The 23,992-nt window shown below is 30.8% G+C and overlaps 1 protein-coding gene across 4 annotated transcripts; it reads left to right on the forward strand.

Annotated features, from left to right (window-relative positions):
• The first annotated feature begins 1,894 nt into the window (after positions 1 to 1,894).
• On the forward strand, positions 1,895 to 20,160 carry GCN2 (protein kinase family protein). Of its 4 annotated transcripts, none has more exons than XM_028054210.2 (29): positions 1,899 to 2,288; positions 2,405 to 2,473; positions 2,998 to 3,057; positions 3,154 to 3,259; positions 4,058 to 4,162; positions 4,479 to 4,868; positions 5,847 to 5,978; positions 6,064 to 6,150; positions 6,261 to 6,347; positions 6,431 to 6,536; positions 7,947 to 8,058; positions 10,439 to 10,493; positions 10,747 to 10,916; positions 11,734 to 11,918; positions 12,944 to 13,092; positions 13,215 to 13,464; positions 13,820 to 14,099; positions 14,194 to 14,287; positions 15,468 to 15,548; positions 15,747 to 15,803; positions 16,536 to 16,667; positions 16,752 to 16,835; positions 16,980 to 17,088; positions 17,174 to 17,310; positions 18,273 to 18,380; positions 18,835 to 18,920; positions 19,085 to 19,187; positions 19,286 to 19,408; positions 19,657 to 20,160. In XM_028054210.2, exons 1-29 carry the CDS (start codon positions 2,152 to 2,154, stop codon positions 19,765 to 19,767), a joined length of 3,705 nt encoding a protein of 1,234 aa, XP_027910011.2. In that variant the 5' UTR covers positions 1,899 to 2,151; the 3' UTR covers positions 19,768 to 20,160. The 4 variants fall into 4 exon arrangements, with proteins under 4 accessions (XP_085524933.1, XP_027910011.2, XP_027910012.2 ...); XM_028054211.2 differs by having other exon boundaries at positions 4,482 to 4,868; XM_085668807.1 differs by lacking the exons at positions 19,286 to 19,408; positions 19,657 to 20,160 and having other exon boundaries at positions 1,895 to 2,288; positions 19,040 to 19,187.
• The last annotated feature ends 3,832 nt before the right edge of the window (positions 20,161 to 23,992 follow it).

A 23,992-nucleotide genomic window follows, 5' to 3' on the forward strand; every position in this document is an offset into this window, starting at 1 on the left:
CTATGGAAGAAAGAAGGATGGGGAACATTACATATGAAGAAGAAAAAATAAATAAATAACTTGTTTTAGAATTTTTATATGTTTGGAAAGTTCTTTCCAAAACATATTTCATGTAAAAACTTTTTGAAAAAATCATTCCAAAAAGTATTATTATATACAAAGATTTTCTTTTCTTTTTAAATATCATCCCATTAAACTAATTATGTAGTACATTTTATATGTTCCGAAAACTTTTGTTTCAAAAAATTTTGTTTTAGAAATTTTGTTCTACAAATTTAAAAAAACTTAATCCAAATTTTTTTAATAATATATATTTCAAAAGTTATTTTTCTAAAAAGTAAAATATCATTTGAGGGAGTGTGCAGATAAATTTTACGTGTACAGAAGGTCAAAGACTAATTATGTGTCTGGACAAGACAATTCAATAGGATAATTTATTTATTTGAAAAAATTGAAATTTCAAATAACTAAAATAATAAATTTAAAATTTCCTCAACAAATAAGGAAATTGAAATTTTATAAATTATAGAATTGTTCATTAGATAAAACAAAAGATGTTTGTTTATAGGTTCAAAAATTTGAGTCGAGTCAAAGGTTGAGTCGGGTTAAGCCAGACCAATGGTCGTGTCGGACAGAGACGGGCCAAAGGTCAAGTCGGGCTAGGACGAAGGTCAAGCTAAGTCGGCTTGAGTCGGGTCAAATGTCGAACCGAACCAATCTGGATCAAAGGTCAATCCGGGTTAAAAGTCGAATCGGGTCAAACCAAAGATCGAGCCAAGTCAGATCGAGTCGAAAGCTGAGACATGTCAAAATTAGTCGGACCACGTTACGCCAAAGGTTGATTTGAATTAGAAGTCGATTTGAATCAAAAGTCAAGACAAATCTTACCAAATTAAATATTGAAATAAGTTACTTAAACTTAAATGTAAGATTGGATTTACGGTAAGATAGAAATTAAATCACTTTAATGTTATAAATATATATTATCTTTCAAGTGTTTAAAGAAACTAACACTACACATTTAATTTATTTTCAAGTGTCGTCATATTAACAAACATTCAAATTCAGTCTATGTATAATTAAAAAAATAATCTCAATTAAAAAATAAATTGGAAATTAAATTTTGAGAGCATTTACAGATACTTCTGAAATTTAACACTGAAACGGTATATCTATCCACTTGAGTTGGAATACCACCGAAAAACAAATAATTTTAATAATATAAGAAATAGGGTGTGATTATCACCCAACGTTATTGAGCATTTCTCTGTTGGACACTTTCTTTTATAACTCTAAGTCAAAAGTTTAAATTGTTTAGGATATAAAAATATCTTAAATTTTATAATTTAAAGTCTTATTTTGAATCATATAATCTAAAATAAAATAAAAACTTTGGATTCTATAGTTCAAAAGCGTATTTCACATTATATATTTTAAAAGCGTATTCTTTATCGTAAAACTTAAAACATATATTTTAATTAATAAACGTATTCTCTTAAAACATTTTAAATTATATAATCCTAGATTATTAATTTAGAAATGCACTTCAGTTTATATAATTCAAAATATGTTTCTAGTTTAGATAATTTAAATTTTTAAAAAATATTTTTAAACGAAAAATATAATTTAAATTGTATATAAAAATCCCTGACACACTCCTAGAATTAAGAGAAATGATAGAAGTGTACTTTTAAATATATTTGTTTATCCATAAATTTTTTATTATGTTTTAAAATCTACTCAATGTTATGTACAGTGATTTGTAGTTTTTAAATGGATTTTAATTAATAATAAAAGATGACATAATATTGAATTTAACCCTATTCCGCAGTTAATTAACCTTTGTTTTAGACTTAATCAACCAACTTGTGTACAAGTTCAAAAGTGGTGCTAAAAACAAATTCGAAACTCCATTACTAAGTTTTTCCATTGTGCAGAGTTTAATTTTGCGTTACAGCATGTGAACGGGAACGAAATCAATCACAGCTGGTGCAGATGAATGAAGCCACCAAAGTATTGTTCATCTCTGACCACTCTCACTATATAAGACCCAAATCTCGCCACCTCCATCACTATTTATTCGCTGTTTTCGAAACCGAAGACTCTTCTTCTTCACCGCGCTGATTGAAACCGAATAGGATTCAGCTGAGAATGGGGCACAGTTCGAAGAAGAAGAAGCGCGGAGGCGGGAGCGGTCGCCGGAGCAAGGGGAGAACGCAGTCCAAAGATCACGCTTCTCAATTCGGCGCCGACGATTACGACCAGCTCTCCGAAGAGATTACCGCATTGTAAGCTTCTTCTTTAGCTCCAACGCGCTTAACTATCAGCGTGGATTTGAATTTTATGCAGTTGATGTGTTTTATTCGTTAACATGAAATGAATGCACGCATTGTTGCTTGTTTAGATGCGCTATTTTCCAAGAAGACTGCAAAGTTCTTCCAGGATCGCCTCCTCGTATAGTTATTAAGCTCAGGTATTTCTTATGTTTTTTTTTTCTCTTCGTTTGATATTATTTTAAATAATTTATGCATTGACTATGCAAGTCACTCAATAACCGTTTGCCTTCTTGTTATGCTTTAGAATAATAGTTCCAGAGTCATATCTATCATGCTTTCTTAGTAGTTGACGGCGTATAAAAATCTAACTCTACTGAAGGTGTCTAACACTGGTATTAGTATTTGAAACTAAGAAAATTTTAATGAGTTTATAAAGAATGCAATCAAGATAACGACTTAGAGTGATGATATCGACAGGTATTTAGTGACTAAGATAACTATGAATGGTTAAGTTTGGGTACTTGAATGAATTCTGAGACTAATTTTGAATGTTTCTTAGTATCAGGGACTAACGTGACAACAGTATACTCTTTTTGGGATCAATAATGGTGGTTTACTCAATTAAACTTTGATAGTGCATAGAAAAACTTTGATATATAAATTATTGTTGCTAATAATTATCTCTCTTGTTGTTTGTTGGTTTCTGCATGAAATTGAACAGGCCTTACTCAAAGGACATGGGCTATGAAGATCTAGATGTCTCTGCTTCTCTTGTTGTCAGGTATGTTTAGTTAGTGATCCTTACTTTTTTGTTAAGGGGATCTTTGTTGCTGACTTGCTGCCAACTCAATCACCATTTCTTTCTCTTTCTTGCTAGGTGCTTGCCTGGGTATCCTTTCAAGTGCCCCAAGCTGCTGATTACACCGGAGAAAGGGTTATCAGAAGCTGATGCTGATAAGCTTTTATCTCTCCTCCATGATCAGGTCAAACACTTGTGCTGTTGTTAACTTTGTGATCATATTTGTGTCAAGGATGAAATTGTTGTTACTCTGGCTTTGATGCTTCTGGTGCTTAAGAGTACTGTAAGCAAATTTAAGCAACCATGTCTTAGGGTGCCAAAATCTATAGTAAGGCAGAGGTCACCTAAAGGTGGAATAAATATATAAAAACAAAAATCTTTAAAATATTATCTGTGAAATTTCCAGATGAAGGTGGAGGCTTATGGTATGAGAATGGCATAACTCAGGATATTGAATTTAGTTTCATTACTATTACCGTGGTTTAATCTTGAATTCTCCATTGTTACTTTTATTTAGTTCCTAAATGTCTCATTCTTTCTCTTGCTTAAGACTAGGAAAGTTATTGAAAGATTGTTACACAAGAGAAATTATATTCTAGTACGTGCATTGAATTTCAGTTCAGAAAAGAAGATAAAAGGGGATAGATTCAAGCGATATACAGTTAAAATAGTTTAAAATGGTACTTGTAATATGCAGAGAGACTGGGAAACTTTGTCATATTCTGGAACGCCCCCCCTTGGCCCCACATGTTCTTTTTCTGATCTGTTTTTATGCTTTTGTTGAATCTTGTTGCCCCTCTTGTTGTATTTTTCCTTTCCTCTATCACCCCCCGGCTCCCCCCACCACCTTAACCCCCCATAAATCATAAAAAATTAGTACATTTTTGTGATAGCCGCTGTTCTCTCTTTTCTTCTATTTTCCCTTGAGAAGGAGCAAAATGTATTTATGTTTTATTTTTCACTTTGTTGTTGTTGTTCTCAGGCTACATTAAATGCTAGGGAGGGACGAGTAATGATCTATAATTTGGTTGAGGCTGCTCAAGAATTTCTTTCTGGTATTGAGCCAATTGGCATATCAAATGATTCTGTGAGTTCACTATTCCATATTTTCTGTTTAGATATCATAACTATTGTTATTCTTTGAAGCTTTTTATTACAATAACAACATTGTTTTTTGTTTTATTACAAAAACAAGTCAGTGTAAGAACTCCTGATGTCTTTTAATTTCAACATTAACCGAGAACATTTTTTACTTTATTGCTGCTAAATGTTTGATCGGAATTTGTTTTATAATTTGTTATATTTTAATTGTGCTTGCATGTAGCTTTTGACGATTTATCTCTAGAACTAAGTTATTTTGCTGTTAAAATTGATTATAGCATGTTTTTGTCCTTCATCTGTAGAAGCTTCTACACTCAACTGTGGAAAGCAATGAAGAATTGTTTACCAAGGATAAGACATCTTTAAGTAAGAAGGGTTCTTTTGTTTATGGTTTTATAGACCTTTTCAGTGGCTATGGAGAAACATGGAGTTGGGGTTTTGGAATGGATGAAACTGCCGGAAAAAGTTCTTCTCTTCCCTTGTCTAATTTAGATGGCTCAAAACAACGCTTTGAAACTCATGAGAAGAAATTTAATAGTAAGGAAACACGGTTAGTTATGCAAGAACATCCTGCCAAATTAGATACTGTCGGAGAAGTTATTGAAGACAGCAAAAATAGTTTATCTTTGACTAGTTCAAGTACATCTTCAGAAGAGGATTTTGTAGTAAACGACGATGAAGGTGAGAAAGAGGTAATATATGATTTTGTTCTCATAAGTTCCACGTACTGCTTGTTCTATTTAAGTCTATTGTTTTCTTTTGTTTCCATGTCTTCTACATTAATATTTTGGCTAGGGCAATAATTTTAGATGGACTCATTGTTGTTAAGCTATAAGAAATAGAGAAGCATTTAGCCTAAATTATCTGTTTCTATCGTGATTGATTTATTTATATCGGGGTAAGTAAAATCAATAGAATAAATAGAGAAACTTTGATATCTTCTAGTAATAAAGATAAGATACAAGAACAAATAATAAATGTTACTAAACATTTATTTATGACAAAACATGATGGTGTCATTTGACATGTGGTTGATCCACCAGGTGGGAAAAGGGTTCGTTGTTGTTGTTGTTGGATATGAGTTTGATGTTTGAAATCATTGCAAAAATGAGTTAAAAATATGATAAAATAGTAATTTTTTAATTGGATGAAATTATTGTATGTCTGCATATGTCACCCTATACCAGGCCTTTATAAGACCTATTCATGTTAGTCTTCATAAGAAAAGCCTTGTCTAGATTGTCGGAAGTTCCATATTGACTAGAGATAAAACTAATTTAGAGTATATAACTGGGTGTAAATCTCACCCTACAAGCCAGTTTTGTAAGGTTGAGTTAGACTTAAAGTCCACTTCTTAACATAGATAGCCTTTTTACCCAAACCCCACCTAAATTACTAAGTTTAGTTTCTTGCAACTATTCATCAGATGAGTCCAACTTTGTTCTAATTTACCTAACAAAGATAACTCAAGACAAATTTTTATGATGAAATTCCTTGAATTTAATGTACTGTGCTCCTTTCTTTGGGTGGATAGCAAATGTTTCATGATTAATTGAAATTTAGGAATTATATCATTGTTGCGCATTTGTTGGTATTATTGTAATTGGCTTGTATCTGTTTGAGGCATTTGTTTGTGTAAAATCCTTTATTCTTTATCTTTACAACTGCAGTATTTTATTGTTGATAAGTATACAACTGAAGATAATGAAGGTATTAATGAAAGTGAGTCTCCAGAGGCTCTTCCTTCTGACTCCTTGCCTCCTCCTCAGTCATCTCAAACAATTGAAAAGGATATACTAATGGTAAAATTCTAATTATTGTTGTCAGCTTCACTTCACATGAAAATTCTGCTCAGCATTGATTTGGGTTTCTTCTTTTTTGTGTTAGGTTCACATGCTTCGCCTTGTTTGTACTTCTAAGGGATCATTAACTGACTGTTTGCCACAAGTGGTAACAGAGCTGTACAATTTAGGGGTACGAAAAAGATCACCAGTTCATAAAAAATAAAAACAAATATTAATGTTTTAATTTCTAAATAATGTCTATTCTGCAGTTATCCTAATCCTTTTGAGTTATATTCCCAGATCATTACTGATTTAGCACGTGATATGGCATCTAAACCACCTTCCATTTTCAACAAAACCTTTGATCGTGTTTTCCAAAAACACCTGGTTGGCAAATCACATGAACATTTGGTATATTTCTCACCACTATATTTGTTGTTACTTATTCCATTTATATATTTATTGTCTAGGCTTCATCCAAAATATCTCAATTTTGGAATCCCGATCTTGGAGGCTCAAACACAGTTTCTCACAGTTCTCGATATTTGAATGACTTTGAGGAGCTGCGTCCTCTAGGTAAATGAACGTCATGAATTTCTATATTTAGTTGTGTTTGTATAATTTTGTGGTCATTAGATTTTTGCCATGATGGTTAGTTTACTATTGTAGCTTTACTTTTTTGTTGATGATTTTGATTGCTTGTGCGTTATGTTCCTTGGAAATTATAAGAGGATTGATTCCAGTTATAGCTTTGGAAACAATAGGAATACAAATCTCACATTGACTACAGATAAAACTAAACTATATAATATAAGTGGGTGCAAACCTCATCTTACAAGTCAACTTTGTGAGGTTGAACTAGATTTAAAGTCCACTTTCTAAGATGACATCAAAGCCTATCCTAATAAGTATTGTTGGGTTTATCATGCCACTCCTTATCGGGTTGCTATCAGACCACTTACAAATATCTAATCCCACACATGAGAAGTCCAGTACTCGGATTGGGAGGTGTGTTGGAGATCCCACATTGACTATTGATGTGACCAAGTTATAGTGTGTGTGTGTATATATATATATATATATATATATATATATGTATATATATATGGGTGTAGACCTCATTTTATCATCCGGTTTTGTGAGATTGAGTTAAAGTCCACTTTCTAAGAAATTGAAATTTATGAAGCACTGAGAAATTTACGATTTCAAAAAATAGTCCAATTTTTTATTCTGTAATTCCTCTTCTTCGGATGGGTGAGAGTTTGGGCTGCAAATGAGTGCCTTTGTAACCTCTTCCCGCCCTTCCCTAGAAACAGAAAATTTTAATTTATTATACTTTAGCTGCTTCTTTGAAAATAGTGCTTCTTTCTTTGATGACTATCGGATGAAGTAGTATGTTGTCGAGTGGTTAATTAGGTTTTCTCATTTTGACCTAATTTCTTTTTCGGTCCGTCAACTAATACTTTGAGTGTATGACTCTCACAATAAGCTTGAATTTAATCCTCTAATTTTTTAAGTTGTTACAACCAAATTCTCCAATCAGTTTTTTTTTTCCTATTAAACTCTGAAATGCTTCTTTTTTTCACCAAATAATTAGAGGTTTAGCGCACATATAGGACAACAAAATTTAATGAAAAGTTCAAATGCCAGAAATTTGTAGGATACGAATTTAGGTTGAAAAGAGGGAAAGATTTAGAATTATCTTATTTTGGACCAAAAAATGATTTCTTGTTTGGTGGATTTTCAGAAAAATATGGAATGATTTAAATGATTCAATTCATCGAAATTTTTTAGAAGAAAATGAAATTTGCGAGCCTTAAAAATATAAAACTGATAGATTGACTTAATTCAATAATTAAAATAATTGGACTAAAATTTAACAAAAATGTTGGGGGACCAGAATCGGACATGGTTATAATGAAGGGGCTAAAAGTGCAATTAAACCTTTGTTTCTGTAGTAAAAGTGTTGCTTGGCCTTTGAAACAGGTCATGGTGGTTTTGGTCATGTTGTATTGTGCAAAAATAAACTTGATGGAAGGCATTATGCAGTAAAGAAAATTCGCCTTAAGGACAAAAGCATGCCTGACCGAATATTAAGGTAAAATGAGCTCGGAAGGAGCTAGTTAGACCCTTGGCAACACTAACAGTTACTCTCTCCTGATCTTGATATATATAGTTTAGAAGAAATTAGCTGTCGTTTTTTCAAGGCATTTTATAGGTTCTATGAAATATTAAATATCTTTACCTTGTTTTTCCCTATTAAATATTGTGAATATGTGTGTTGTATCACTAATAGCAATAATTCAGTGCATGATTATTACGGTAAATTACATTGTAACCATATTGTATAATATTGGAAAATTTTATGGAATTTAATTGTTTTATATCTCCAATTTCTTTTAAGAAAGTGGGTTGGACTGTTCATCTTCCCTTTCTAATTCAACTCCTGCATGCTAAAATTTATGATTAATTTTGAGGTTATGGAACACGTTTTTGTGAAGCAGTAAGCATATTTGTTGTTGAAACTTGATCCTCTTTAGAAGTCTGGGATTGATTTTGTTCTTTGACTATAAAATGCGTGATATTTATCCTATGGGTATTCGGAAGTCTGATGGATAGTTAAAGGTTTGATAATCTGATAAAAATATTAATTGTTGTGGTGTTTGATTTTGTCCTAGTAAACTAATCTTTTTAAGTTGTCAACTTTTTCTCTCTTCCTTTTTTCATAGAGCTCAGTGATTGGTTTCCTTAATATAATGTAGTAGTGATGGGTTTATATTTTTCATTGAGGAGGTTATTAGGAAGAGATTATTTATGCGACATGACATTGAGTCTTATCTTGCATAAGGCATTTGACATCACTTTTAACCTAAAATTTTAAAGCAATGTGTTTATCGATCTTTCATCTTATATATTGTATTTAACTTTGTCTTTTCTACCTAATATGAGACTTTGACTCACACTTGAATTATTCCTAACAATCTTCCCTCAAGGATGAGTCTCTTTTCATGTGGTATATATCTCCTCTGGTGTATGGTGACCTTCACCTATATCTTGTTGTTGTGGTTATGGTGGTGTTGTTGTTGTAGTGGTCTACCATCAATTCTGATACCTATGATGGGTTTATTCTTTTCACTGAGGAGGTTATCAGAGAGAGATTATTTATATGACATGACAGTGAGTCTTACTCCATATAAGGTATTTGACACCACTTTTAATTCAAAACCTTAAGAAAATGAGTTTATGGGTCTTTGATTTTATATAAGTGTTTAACTTTGTCTTTTCTACCCAATGTGAAATTTTGACTCACACTTGGATTATTTCGAACCATTCGTATGGTAGAGCTATCTAGCTTCAACTGTTCTTTCGGTGACATTTTGTTTGGGGACAAATTTGCATTTCATCTATGATTTTATTGTCACTATACAATTATTGTTCCAAGATGCAAGGGTGTGTTTGGCCCTACTTCTCTTTTACCTGTTATAGTTACTTTAAAATAAAGTTAAAATTAAGAACTTAAAATATAAAGTAAAATTTATTTGTTAGGTTCTAACTTTTTTAGCCTAAATTTGCTTTTAAATTAACGGTAGTTTCATCTTTTTTTAAAAGTTTTAATTTTATTTAAAACTACTTATCTTGTCAAATGATTAAACATATATATAAAATACGATATGCTATAAAATTTAATTTAGTTTTCATAACAGTATTTTAAAATAAGATGTTAAAATGCAAATGTTTAATAATTTTATTTTTAAACTTGTTAAAGATAATTTTATTAAATATTTTTTTAATGATGATGCACAAAGTTGTTAAAGCACTTTGAAGTATCCTTTATATTCGTGTATATATTGTGAATGATCCTTTAGAAGTTCACTTACATTCTTCATCTTCTTCATACACAAAATATTCTACTACATCACAACTAAAAAAATTTGAGACAAATAAAATTTCCCCAATATTAATAGTAAAAAGTTAAAGGGAATCAAACAGTGCCTTATGTAGAAAAGCTGCACATAAGCTACTCCTGCTAAAATATATATAAACGTTTCTTATTTATATGATTTGTTCTTACACAAATGATGTTTGACCCAGCTTCTCCTTTAAGGAGTAGAAAAGTTAGAAATAAGCTGTCCCAACCGCTACTTAATCTTTCTTTCAGTCTCATTAATAATGTTGATTACTGCTAATCCTTTATTAATGAAGCCATGAATAGCTGCATTGACTAGTTTGTCTTGTATCTTTACTTATAGCAAAGGAATCAAGATAAGATTTATTTGATGTATAGATCTTAGAGCCAGAAGATAAGATGTATAACAGTTTAACAGAAGATGCAGGCAGATTCAATTAAATAGAGAATGGAAAAAATAATGTCATTTGACTGCTGTCTGTTTCGTCCATTCTTCCATCTTTTCTTCTCTGTTCCCGGATAGATATTTTATTTCCATTTCTTACGTCTTTGTCTATTGTGAGAAAATCAGGGAAGTAGCTACACTTTCTCGTTTACAGCATCAACATGTCGTTCGGTATTATCAGGTAAAACTTTCTCCTTTTGTGGCCATTTTGCTTACTATCGAAACATTTTCTGTTGTTTAATTTATTATTTCCTTCTGATTCTGTATTAACTGAATATTTTGTTATTTTTCGATATAGTAATTTGTTGTGGATACTGCTTTAATTATATTTCAAGAGGGACACAGTTTCTGGTAGACTCAATGAGTAGTGATACACATATAAGCTTTCCTTTATCTATTTCCACAATATTTTTGTATAACCATACAATTTCCAGGCATGGTTTGAAACTGGAGTTTCTGATTCTTATGGTGATTCTACTTGGGGTTCAAAGACTACAGTAAGCTCTACTTTCAGCTTTAACGCTGCAACTTCCAATGATGTCTTTGGGCATGAGAATCAGCTTGAATCAACTTACCTTTATATACAAATGGAATACTGTCCCAGGTAAGATTTTCAGTAAGTTCTCTTTTTTGCATTCTGATTTATTTGTGGGATCATACTTTCTTCGAAGATATTAAGCTTGTCAAAAATCCATCCTTTGTGTATGCTTCGAGTCCAGTGTTCGCCCCCATCAAGGTATGGTAAGGAAATATTGGTTAGAAGCATAGAATTGCTCTTTTCCCTTTGTGCAACAATTTAGGATTTTAAGTCAAGTGATCCTTTGATCAATGTTACCCAGTTGACTATGTATAAATGATATGATGATCTAACAAATAGCCTTTGAGTTTGTGACTGATTAGAGTCTTGGGAGTTATATTTGCAAATACCATAATTTCCAAAATAGAGATTTTATTCATATTGAATGATACACATACACCAATAGTTAGGTGTGAGCTGTATGCATGAAAACCTAATGCAGAACAGGAAAAAGAAACAAATGAATTTAAGGTTAAATCCCATGATCCGAGGAATGTTATAACTGGCAAAGGAATAAAATGGTCTTACCTTGTCTTCAAGGGATATAATCTGTATCTGTTGTAAGTTTTTTTAAAATCTCTGATTGACTAGGACAGTTTTCTAGTGCAAATTAATAACGAGTAAAATCAAAGTCTCCAGACAATCTTACTGTCACATATTCTGGCCTGTGCCTAGAATCTTATTGACTCTACAAATAGGAAGGAATGGGAGTAGAGACTATGTAGTTTCCAAATCCGTTGGATACTGTATTACACGCAAGCACAAACTTTCAAGCCCGCTCATTATTGTTGTATTCACTACATTTCATTCCTTTTCTATGGTGGGTGGTTTGTCGGATATAAAGGACTCTTCGCCAGAAGTTTGAATCATATAATGATTTTGACAAAGAATCGGCTTGGCATTTATTTCGTCAAATAGTGGAAGGCTTGTCACACATACATGGACAAGGAATAATTCATCGGGACTTAACACCAAATAACATATTCTTTGATGCTCGCAATGATATTAAAATTGGTGACTTTGGTCTTGGTAAGATCCTGATTACATTACATGTTTATCATCTTTCTCTTAATGTATTTTTCAAATATTTACTCTATCTTGCTTATTGTGACAATGGATAAGTTCATTGTGTGTGAATGGTACTTATGAATTTTTCAGAATTTTTTATAGGCCAAGAAATGCGTTGATTAGTATAAATTCTGGTCTTAGTTTGCATGCACAAAGTTTGTTTATCAAAGTTGCGTTTCTATTTTTGTGTTTAGGATCGATAGTAAATACCTGCACATATATGCAATTTTTTCCCTGGATTATTATTCCACCTGTTTACACAGCAGTGGCTTACCTTTCTTAGGGTGGAAATAGGCTAGGCCAGACCACACTTTGGTTGGTACCTCTGACCTTCACTAAAGAAATTAAGTCTAAGTCTGTCCTATTTACTTGTTTTAGGGTTTTTTTAAGGTCTGGTCTGAATTGCATGAAAGTCTGTCCTAACCTAGATGAAAGTCTAGTCTGACTTGCTAGTCTATTTAATTTTGTTATAAAGCCTTTAAAGGACCAATGGGATTATTGTATTATTGGCCTACGTAAGTTTATTAATAAATACAATTTTCTTATATTATTAAACAAATAGATTTTTTTTTTTATAAAAGCTTGCGCCTGCCTTATCTCATAGAGTAACCTGGTCTGGATCTATATAAGCCAAGCCTTAAGCCTTGTCGTGGATCCTCAGACAATATTTTGGAGGTGCCAAAATTGATGTGCAAAATCTTTTAGGGTGCTAAATACATAAAATATACTAAAATTAAGTAAGTTATTTTTTCTTATATATTAATTTAAAATGTATTAAAAAAATTGGGGGGGCCTCCCAGGAGAACAAAGCCCTGACCCCGTCACTACCTGACCTATTTCCACCCCTGTTAATATGGTTTCCCTACTTTTAAATTGAAAAATCATATAGAATGATTCCCTGTTATTGTTTAAACATTCTACTCTGGTAGGGAGTGATGGTTGTTTCTAGATGCAACATCAATTTTTCTACTTCCCCCCTTTTCCAGCAAAGTTCTTGAAGTTAGAGCAGCTGGATCAAGATGTGGGCCACACTGCTGATGCAACTGGAGTTTCCATTGATGGCACTGGACAAGTGGGGACATATTTCTATACAGCTCCTGAAATTGAGCAAGGATGGCCCAAGATTGATGAAAAGGTTCATAGCATTCATCATTATTTTATTCTAATCAGTTGGTTGATTCCTGTTTACATCTATGAACCCATATAATCTGTTGATTATGCCAAATCATGTGATTCTTGAGTTTATTTGGGTTACAGGCTGATATGTACAGCTTAGGAGTGGTTTTCTTTGAGCTTTGGCACCCATTTGGGACAGCAATGGAGAGACACGTTGTTTTATCTGATTTGAAACAGAAAGGGGAAGTTCCACCAATTTGGGTCGCTGAGTTTCCAGAACAGGAATCCTTACTGAGGCAGTTAATGTCTCCGGCTCCTTCAGATCGCCCTTCTGCCATAGAACTTCTGCAAAATGCATTTCCTCAGCGAATGGAGTCTGAATTATTGGATGGCAAGTGATTATGACATTTTTTTGTGCATTCTGATACTGTATTGTCATACAAAGAACCTACATATAGCACTGTTATCAGTCAAAACTAATTCCTTTCCTTATCCTATTAGGTGAGGTTAGCTATCTATATAATACATTTGATTATAACTTTTTTCTAAAAATCTGAAACATTTTGAGTGCCTAGGAGTACAAATATAGAAACAGTCTGATGATCTTGGTAAGTGCAGTTAATAATGCAAATTAAAGTGTGACTACTGGTACTGACTGTTGACATCTAAGTGTTACATGCCGCTTGGGACATTTTTTTTAAAGTATCTTGCATTATCCTGAACAACTTTTAAATCTCTATGTTCAGATATCCTTAGAACAATGCAGAAATCAGAGGATACAAGCATATATGATAAAGTTTTAAGTGCTATCTTTGACGAAGAGATGCTAAGCACAAAACACATTCGTCAGGTTGGTAGATTGGGATCAGTTGGAGATAGCAGTTCCTCCATTCAGTACACAGAATTTGAAACAGAGGTTCGGGATTATGTTGTAGATATGAACAGGGAAATTTTTAGACAGCATTGTGCAAAGCACCTTGAAATATCAACAATGAGATTATTGGAAGATTGTCCACAGTTTAATAGGTCAATATCTTTTTAATTTATTTTCTACCTTATGACAATTGTTTATGAACATGTCAGCATAGATATAAGATTTTTTTTTCTTTTTGTTGAGTAGAAATGCAGTTAAACTTCTGACGCATGGAGGAGACATGCTTGAACTTTGCCACGAGTTGCGTTTTCCTTTTGTGAACTGGATTATATCTAACCAGGTACCGAATGTTTTAGCTTAATTTTATTTCTTTCCTTTTTCTTAAACTATATTTCATTTTGTTTAAATTTGGCAATTGCATATAAGATGGTCAATCTCGTAATAACTGGTATACCGTTAAAGGCAGGAGTATTTTTGGTTGTGTTGTAATGCTGATTTGTGAATGCAAACTCGTGTAGAGTTATTTGACTATTTCTCTAATATGCTTTGTAGTATTAGATTTATGCATACACCATTCTTCAAACATGAAAATAAGCTATTTGGGGAACAAATATCAAGATTCACTTTGAAATTCTTTTGTATCACAAAAATTGTTTATAAACTATAATAGTAGGTCAGATGGCATTAGTGGATCGATGTGGTAATGTAAAATAATGATCATAGAACTTGGTCTTCTATATAATGTGCCTTTGTGCTTGTAAGTGGTAATAACTCTGATGTGGTCGGTCTTTCAAACAGAACTACAATGGGATTTCAAAAATCCTACTTAAATGGAAATAAGTTAAGATATAGAGTTAGCAAGATGAGTTTATTGTTCTTATGTGTGTGTTTTAAATGTAAATTAAATTGTGTTTAGTAATTTGGAAAATAGAAAATGATTTGTTTTTAGATCCCATGGACTTTAATGTTTTAGATTTAAGAGTACATTCAAATATGGTTGGATTGATTATGATTTGACTGGACTTTGAATAGATAAGCTATTTTACTCATGCTAACTTTTTAATTTTACATCGGAGTCATGCCTAATACTCTAGCTTCACAATGAGAGATGTTATATTATAAGGGTAAACAATTAAAGTAATAAAATTACATAAAATCAGTTCTATGGTATTCACAAGTTCCAAAAATAAGATTCAATAATCCAATTTATCACAATAAGTTCTAAACACGAGATTAAATTTTCAAATCAAATAGAAAAATCATAAATTGAAAATGACAAAACAAGAATTTTGCAGAAACAGGTTTTTTTTTTTTTTTACTTTTCTGTAGAGTTGGTCATAACATCTTTGCCCCATGCAACAGAAGTATAAAATGTAGAGGTAGAAGAAATTTTAATATTTGAACTGCATCTGAAAGAAATATAATGTCCTCGGCAGTTTTTGCATCGCTTCTCTATTATTTAAGCTGAATTTCTGCAAGGCATAAGGATTGAATGTGAAACAAATTTACATGATGTGTAGAAATCTTCATTTAAACGATATGAGATATCATGTGTCTTTAGAAGAGCAGTTGGACATTCATCACCAAATCGCTACCTCCAGGTACTATTTTAATATTATTTCTGATTAGTTTTTCTGTGATCGTTCCTTTCTTTTATCAAACAAATCTGAGGCAATTCTACAAATGAGATCTGATAATTTGTCTTTGTTGGGTTTTCTCATGTATTCTATGGTCGTTTGTGATGTTTTTCATGGCACTTTCCTGCAAATCTTGTTGCCTGTGCAAATCATTTCCTTCAGGGAGATTTTGACATTATTGGTGGCACCTCGGCATTGACAGAAGCAGAGGTCATAAAGGTGCAATTTTCTACTGCATAGTGTTAGATTTTCTATTTTGCTCTGGTTTTGTTTTCTTTTTTATTAAGTTCTGCAAGTTGTTATAAGTAGTTATCAATGATAGTGTTAAATATAGTGAAACTAAGTTTGGGATTAATCTTCCTTGTGTAGAAAATACACATAGGGGCTGTATTTATAATAAAGAAAATATGGACTAAGCCCAAAATACATATTAAAAATAATAACAATAGAAACAGAAAATAAGATATTAATGATATCTTAACAGATAGCATTATGATGCTAAATAGTTAGCTGTACAACTTCGTTTTGTCAGTTGAAGCTCAAGTCCTAGATTTCATTCCATGGTAAATAAATTTGTCCTTTTTTATACTGTTTTTGAAATAAAACTTGAGATATGACTATATTGCTTGAAATATTAGTTCTCAGCCTATGAATTTATATCATAATCACTTTACAATCGGATCCGCATGTTTTAGGGAATAGATAATGCTTGAAATATTTAATGAAGCTTGGCTAACCTAAATATGTGAAGATAATCAAATCCTAGTAAACAAGGAAATACATGACTAAGGAAACAAGGAAATAGAAGACTTTGAATCTCAAAAGACAGAATCTTCACTGCCCAACATAAAATTTATTCATCCTGATCTGAGCTGAAATCCTTCAGACTTGTAAGTATGATGTTTGACCTTTTTGTGCTATACTTTAGCTTATTTATTAATTGTATTACAGGTCACAAGGGACGTAGTCACATGTTTTTTTCAAGCAGATTCATGTGACATTCATCTCAACCATGGTGACCTTCTGGATGCAATTTGGTCATGGACTGGAGTCAAGGTGGAACACAGACTCAAAGTCGCAGAGGTATGTTATCTCATTGATGCACTCATATGGCTTGGATTATTAAGTTTGTGGGTATCTAGTATAACCATCTTTAATTTCCTGAAGCTTCTCTCAATGATGGGTTCTTTGCGCCCACAATCCTCAGAAAGGAAATCAAAATGGGTCGTGATAAGGCGGCAACTTTTGCAGGTAAGAAAATTTGTAAAGAATCTTGCATCTTTGGCTACAATTAGTATTGTTGAGGTTGTTGTAGTTTCATGTTGTTAATTATAATGTTCAAAGAAAACAGTTCTCAAATGAAATTAATCAGTTACAATTTTAATACTTTTCCAGGAACTGAATTTAGCAGAGACTAAGGTAAATAGGTTACAGACTGTAGGTTTAAGATTTTGTGGATCTGCAGATCATGCACTACCCCGATTAAGAGGAGCTCTTCCATCTGGTATTATTCTTATAGTTAGATTGTAATGTACAATATATATGAGAGAAGAAAGTTCATTCTTACTGGCAATAGTAAACTGTTGCAGATAAACGTACATTCAAGGCACTAGATGAGTTGTCTGAGCTTGTCAGTCTCCTGAGAATTTGGAGGATTGACAGAAATATATATATCGATGCATTAATGCCACCGGCTGAAAGTTATCATAGAGATTTGTTTTTTCAGGTACCATAATTTTTTCTTAGTTTATTTATTTATTTATTTTTTAATTATTAAACCTTTATTATACTGAATCAACACCAAGATTGCATTTTGTAGCAAACACTTCCCAATCCTTCCTGTGTATGAATAGTTTGTATACCTCAATATGTCATACCTTCTTAGGCATTACACAATGGTTGAAGATTGAGTAATGCAAAAGCAATATTTATATCTTGCATTCTAGTGTGGTCAAATCTTACAATTCTTTTTACGTTGTCTGTATCTATCGGACACTCTTCCAAGCTATTGGGAAGCGATGATTTCTAAAAGCTTCACTCCAAGTGTGTGACAGAACTCTTCTATAAAAAAAATTGTAATTGATAATGATTGAGATTGAACGAATTTGTCTTGATTCAAGTGCCACATAACGAACTATTAATAATTTCATGATGCTGTGCGCTTATGTCATTTTGTAAACCATAGTCTGCTTGGGTTATACTGGAAAAGAAATGAAACAGTTATGATAAAGGATAATTAATCAGAACTAACACGTATCAAACATAATTATCAGTCTATGCCTCTAATTATATTGCTTCAGATGAAAGAAATGAACTCAAATGTTTGTTTATTTCCTCACTTGGTTTTCACTTGTGTTTTCAACATCTAACATTCCATGTGAAAAAAGATCATCAAGATATCTGTAATGTATATTTTTGTGACATACTTTTTCTATCATATGAAATTGTTATAATTAGGAAAACCATGGAATATTTGTAAAAAAGGTTATCAATGATCCATAAATTTTGCATTTTTTTTATTGATAAAGAACTGTGTACATTTAATTTTTAAAATATTTTTATTACTTGACGGTTCTTTGGAATTGCATATCAAGGATCAGAAAGGCTAGAATATATGTATTAATTTTTTTTATGGAACAGAGAATATACGTGTTAATGATTCTGATGAAGTTGAACTTGTCTTGGAAGGTATACTTAAGGAAGGAGAACAGTCCTGGGTCTCTCTCTGAAGGTGTATTGCTGGCTGTTGGTGGTCGATATGACTACTTGCTTCATCAGCTGTGGCGAAGTGACTCTGTAGGTTATCCACACTTTTTTTTTCTGATTGACTTTGAAATGACTTATATATTCTATCCTATTTTTCTTTCTGTATTTCTCTGAATGTTAAACATTTTAGAATGTGCAATAATCATGTGTGCCTATGCATTAACAATTATAGAATTCAATTGCAATTTGCTTGAATCACAAACTGTGCTATTATAATGTTGTCATGCTTAAACTCTTTGACCTGAATTTGAAAAAGTACCAACATATCGTGTTCAGGTTTGTCCTTCATGCTCCAGATATATGTATTGATGCTAACCTTTTCCCAAACATAATGATGCCAATCCTCTGTTACTAATGGTGTCATATGTTTCACTTGCATGTGCTTCAGTTTTGAGGTGTTTGCTTCTTACAGTCCTAGACAGCTTAAAGTTTTTTTTCACTGTGAATTTTATATTGTTTCTTACATGTCTTCTCTGCTATCTAGAAAGGAAATCCTCCAACTGGTGTGGGGACTAGCATTGCACTGGAGACAATAATTCAGAATTGTCCTGTAGATATCAAACCCAATAGGTCAGTGTCCTTCAACTTAGACTTTCCTAGGTCTTGTTATTTTAACATTAATAAAATCCTTGACACTTGGGTTATTATCTCTTCAGTTACATTTTTAATTTATAGATTAACACATGCAGACCATAGATAAAGCTTGATTAGTTGGCTTTCCTCAACTGTTTCAGAAACGAAGGCACCACCAGTATTCTTGTCTGTTCTAGAGGTGGAGGAGGTCTCCTGGTGGAGCGCATGGAGCTAGTTGCGGAATTATGGGAGGAGAACTTTAAGGTTGAAATATCCAATCAATTATAATCTGCTTATTATTATTATTATTATTATTATTATTTTATGAATTGCTCCTGTTCACTCATCTTTCATATCATCAGGCTGAATTCGTTCCTACCCCTGATCCAAGTCTTACAGAGCAGTATGAGTATGCTAATGAACATGGTATAAAATGCCTTGTCATCATCGCAGATACAGATTTCTCCTTGACAGATTCTGTTAAGGTAATGTCCTCTGCAATTCAATTCTGCGAGGGTCGTTCTATCTATTGTGATTTTTATTGATCTTATAGATTGTTGCATTAAAAGAAGTCTGTTGCATGACTTGCTACTTCATGTAAAACCTCATAGACTTTGTGTGTTGTGTATTAGTTATGCAAACTGAACTAGGTCATTGTTGTAGCTATAGATACAAATAATTCTTCAAGGAAGAAGTTATGTGCAGTGGTAACTAATTTACTTATGGCCTCCAGGTTCGACACCTTGAACATAAGAGGGAGAAAAGTGTGGAGAGAAAAAACCTAGTTAAGTTTCTATCGGAAGCCATGGCAACACAATTTAGAAATCCCTCCATTTGGATTTGATCGAATATTAACAGAAGGAGTTGTTACATACTGAATATTTTCAGAAACTGTACATTATGAACGTGGATGCCTTCCATTTTTCACTTTTCAGAATGTAGAACTGTAGAAGAGAATTCGTGTATATCAGTTTTGCAGCTGTCACCGTCCTTCCCTCTCCCCTTGTGCATGGTTGTGACTTCCGATATTGTATGTATGTACATAGTTGTAATTCCTTTTGTGCTTAAAAAACCCTGTGAATAGTGGCTATTGATGACCCATTGTAACTACTTTCTTTTCTTCTTTTTTTCCTTTTTACATACATAAGCATTTTAACCTTTGTTTTGATGAAAGAAACAGAAGAAGTGTCAGAAAATGTTTGATATTTATAGAATGATTACATTTTTCTTCTTATTATTATAGGGACTTAATAAAAGTTGTATCTGTTCATCCACATTTCACTATGGGATGCTTACCTTTATATTAGGCCATTGTGTCCAGGATTTTCATATTTTATTTTACGCATTTAGTCATTGCACTGCCACAACGAAAATGGCATTTTAAAAGTTCAGTTTTTAAAAAAAATGCAATTAAAGTTTTGGAACAAGGACATCGAATAGCATATGGAATTAATTTTAGGATTCATCATTTTAGAATATTTTATAATAAGTTTTTTAGTATGGAATAACATTTAACATTTTGGAAATAATATAAATATATTCTCTAATATTTGTCTTCTAAAAATACAATTTTGAAGTTCACTGGAATGTCCTTTCCATTATGCAGCACACAATCACCAAAATAGCTTTTATTAGTTAATATTTTACAATTTCCAAAACAAAATCACTAAAATGGGTTTTAAACTTGTGTGTTCGAGTTCTTTTCATTAATTTAAGACATTGTATACTTGAAAACATATTGATATTAATTTTTTTAAAATTTAAAAATAATCGGGTTACTGTTATATATTATAGTTAAAAATATATACAAGAAAAAATTTAATTGTTTTTAAAATATTTTAATATATCTTTACTATTTATTTGGTATATGAAATATTGGAAAATAGAATTCAAATAAAATTGTGGTGAAAATTCATCGATTACTATGTAGAGGAAGTAACTATAGTTGGAATAGTTTTAAAAGCTATATGTATAAACCAATTGAAAGAATTTTCTTCATTAATTGTTATAATTATTAAAATATTGTTTATAAACCAATACATAATTTTATTCTAAACCTTTTTTTTTCTTCAGTAATTTAAGTATGGAAAATTTTAAAATATTTTTTATTCAAGTTATACCAACCTAATTTACATTTTTTTAGTTAACCAAAAGAATACACTAGTTAATTAGCAATACTTGGGTAAGAATATTGCAAATCGTCAAGGGACATAATTTGGTGTCAGTATAAAATTTGACACTTGATGTAAATCGAGCTATCATAAGGTTCCAATAGATACATTTTAAAATTCAATTTATAATATATTTATTTTCATTATTTTTTTATCACATAAAAATTTAGCATGATAAATTTGTTCACAACATTTTTCTTACTTGAACAAAGCTCATAAAAAAATTAAATATTACAATAATAATTTTTAAGTTTGTTTTTTACTTACTTAAGTTTAAAATCTCTTATAAATTTGAATATTTTTAATTGAATCTCTATTAAACTTATTTTTACATTGAGTATTCAAAATTTTTATATTTTTTAATTAAGTATTTGTCATTTAATTTTTTTGTTAATTATTTGACATTGATCATTAACTTGTCAAATTATCTTATTTGTATGTTAACATGTTAGGTTTTATCGTTAATATAAAATAATATTGTGATTAATATAAAAACGATAAGTAATTTTTATTTAAATGATTGTTATTATCATTGTTGTTATCATTTACATTGACAATGACAACAATTTTTTGATAGATGTAAGTAATGACATAAAAGTTATCGAAAAATAAGATGATAGTCACCTACATCAATGGTGGTGGCAACAATGATATGTAGGTGTCATCATAAAAGTATGATGACCTCGTTATTAGCATGTGTTGAAAGATATCATCGTAAAAGCGTAACTATAAATTAAAGATCATATAAAAAAAATCATAAATTCAATACTTTTGAGGTTTTGGATTAACTGTGATTTTGAATCCTTTATGTAGGTGAAGATTAAGTCACATGTACATAATTTCTTTCCCATAGAAAAAAAAACCATCAATGTTAATCCTTTGAGGAGGAGATTGTATAAAACAATTCAATTGTGAGTCTAATGTTAAATATCATACAAGAAAAAAAACTCATAAACTTAATGTCTTCAAATTTTTTATTAAAAGCAGTGTTAATCTCTTGTGTATAGGTTAGGCTAAAGTCAAATATATAATTTTTGCTTAATGAAATCCTAAGAAAAATCCACCAAAATATTTTCGATGAAAACAATAAAAATCATTCGACATTTTACATTAACTATAATATTATTTTATATTAATCATAAAACTTCACATTAATAAAAATTTTAAATCATAAAAATTTTTAAAAATATAAAATTTTAAATATTTAATAAGCACGAACATTAATAAAAATATAGCTAAAAATACTTAATAAAAAGGTTATAAGTTAATTAAGTTGCATATTTAATAACATTAAATAGGTTAGACTTTATTACCACTCATACATAGGTAAAAGAAGAAAAAAATCTTATAATTTTAACAGAAAAAAATCACATATATTGTTGTTTTTATTTTTCTCATAGCCTTTTTGTGAAACTGATTTTATTTTGTGTGTCAACGTTTGTTTTAGTATTAATTTTAAATTTGGGATCAATAATCATCAAGCCCTTATAGCTCAGTGGTAGAGCGTCAGTCTTGTAAACTGAAGGTCAGTAGTTCGATCCTGCGTGAGGGCAATTATTTTTTGTTTTCTTCTGCACTATTTATTTTTATATTTATTTTTTGCTTTCTTCTATATTATTATTATTTTTTGTTTTCTTCTACACTATTTATTTTTTGCTTTCTTCTATATTATTTTTTTATATTTTTGTTTTCTTCTATATTATTTTTTTATAAGACGAAATATTTTAAGATAAAATATGTTGTTTGAATAAAGAATTTAAAAAAAATGAAAGTTTTTTGAATAAAGAATTAAAAAAAATGAAAGTTTCAAATTTTATTAAAGTAATTGTATTATTTAAAACTATATAATTTTAGATTTTATCTAAAAAGGAAGAATTTTAATTTTTTTAATTTTATTAAATTAATTGTATTATTTACAACTATATAATTTTAGATTTTATCTAAAAAGTAAGAATTTTAATTTTTTTAATATTTTCAAATTTACAATTTACTCCTGATATATATTTTCTTCTCAATTTGATTTTCATTTTGAAAATGTCAGTGGTTTCACCAATACTAACACATTGTTGAGTGAGTAGTACTCTTTGTTAACGTCAATTCGAGATTCATTATTAATGTTAGTGAGTTTTGTTTTGAAATTAAGTTGTTACAGTATTTTTTTTATACTGCTGTTTGACGTTAGTTAGAGTTTTCTCCAGTGATGTTAAGAAAACTCTTCTTTTTTTTTATGTGAATTAAATTATTTTCAGTAATTTTAGTTTTAAAAAATAACTATTGTAGGGCTAAAATCGAATGTATTAACATACTGATTAGATAATTACTTTCCCAAAAATTTAGAAATAAAATTCAAAAACTATATCTTTAATTAGTCGATTTATCATTGCCCAAAACATCTAAAAACAGGAACAACAAAATAAATAATCAAGCCCAATGCCAGAATCACAATAAAACTAAATTGTACAAGCATTAGTATGCATAAATAGAACTAAGAACAATAACTAAATAATATTCAATACAACAACTAATAACATGACATGACCAACATAATATAAAACCTTGTTAATTTCTTTAATAAGTGCAAGTATTATCTCAATAATCTCTCTCTCTCTCTTCTTTATTTTCTAAAAAATTCCCTTTTAAATTTTCCTCAAAAAACAACTCTCTCTCTGCCTTAGTGTTTAACTGTGTATACATAAAGATACTCTAATTCTAAACTTCATGAGTTTTTTTCTTCTTTCCTTTTTTTAATTTCGATTTTTTCTGCACCTTTTCTGCTCATGCAGCTTCTATGAATTAATCTTAGTCCTTACCTATCCATTTTAACTTATAAAAACATCCAAAATTAATCATTAATATTGTCATTGAATACACCTTAAACCTATCCACATGAAAAATAAC

Source organism: Vigna unguiculata, chromosome 11 (assembly GCF_037176805.1).
Source record: "Vigna unguiculata cultivar grain cowpea cultivar isolate G323 ecotype 2 chromosome 11, ASM3717680v1, whole genome shotgun sequence".
NCBI lineage: Eukaryota > Viridiplantae > Streptophyta > Magnoliopsida > Fabales > Fabaceae > Vigna > Vigna unguiculata.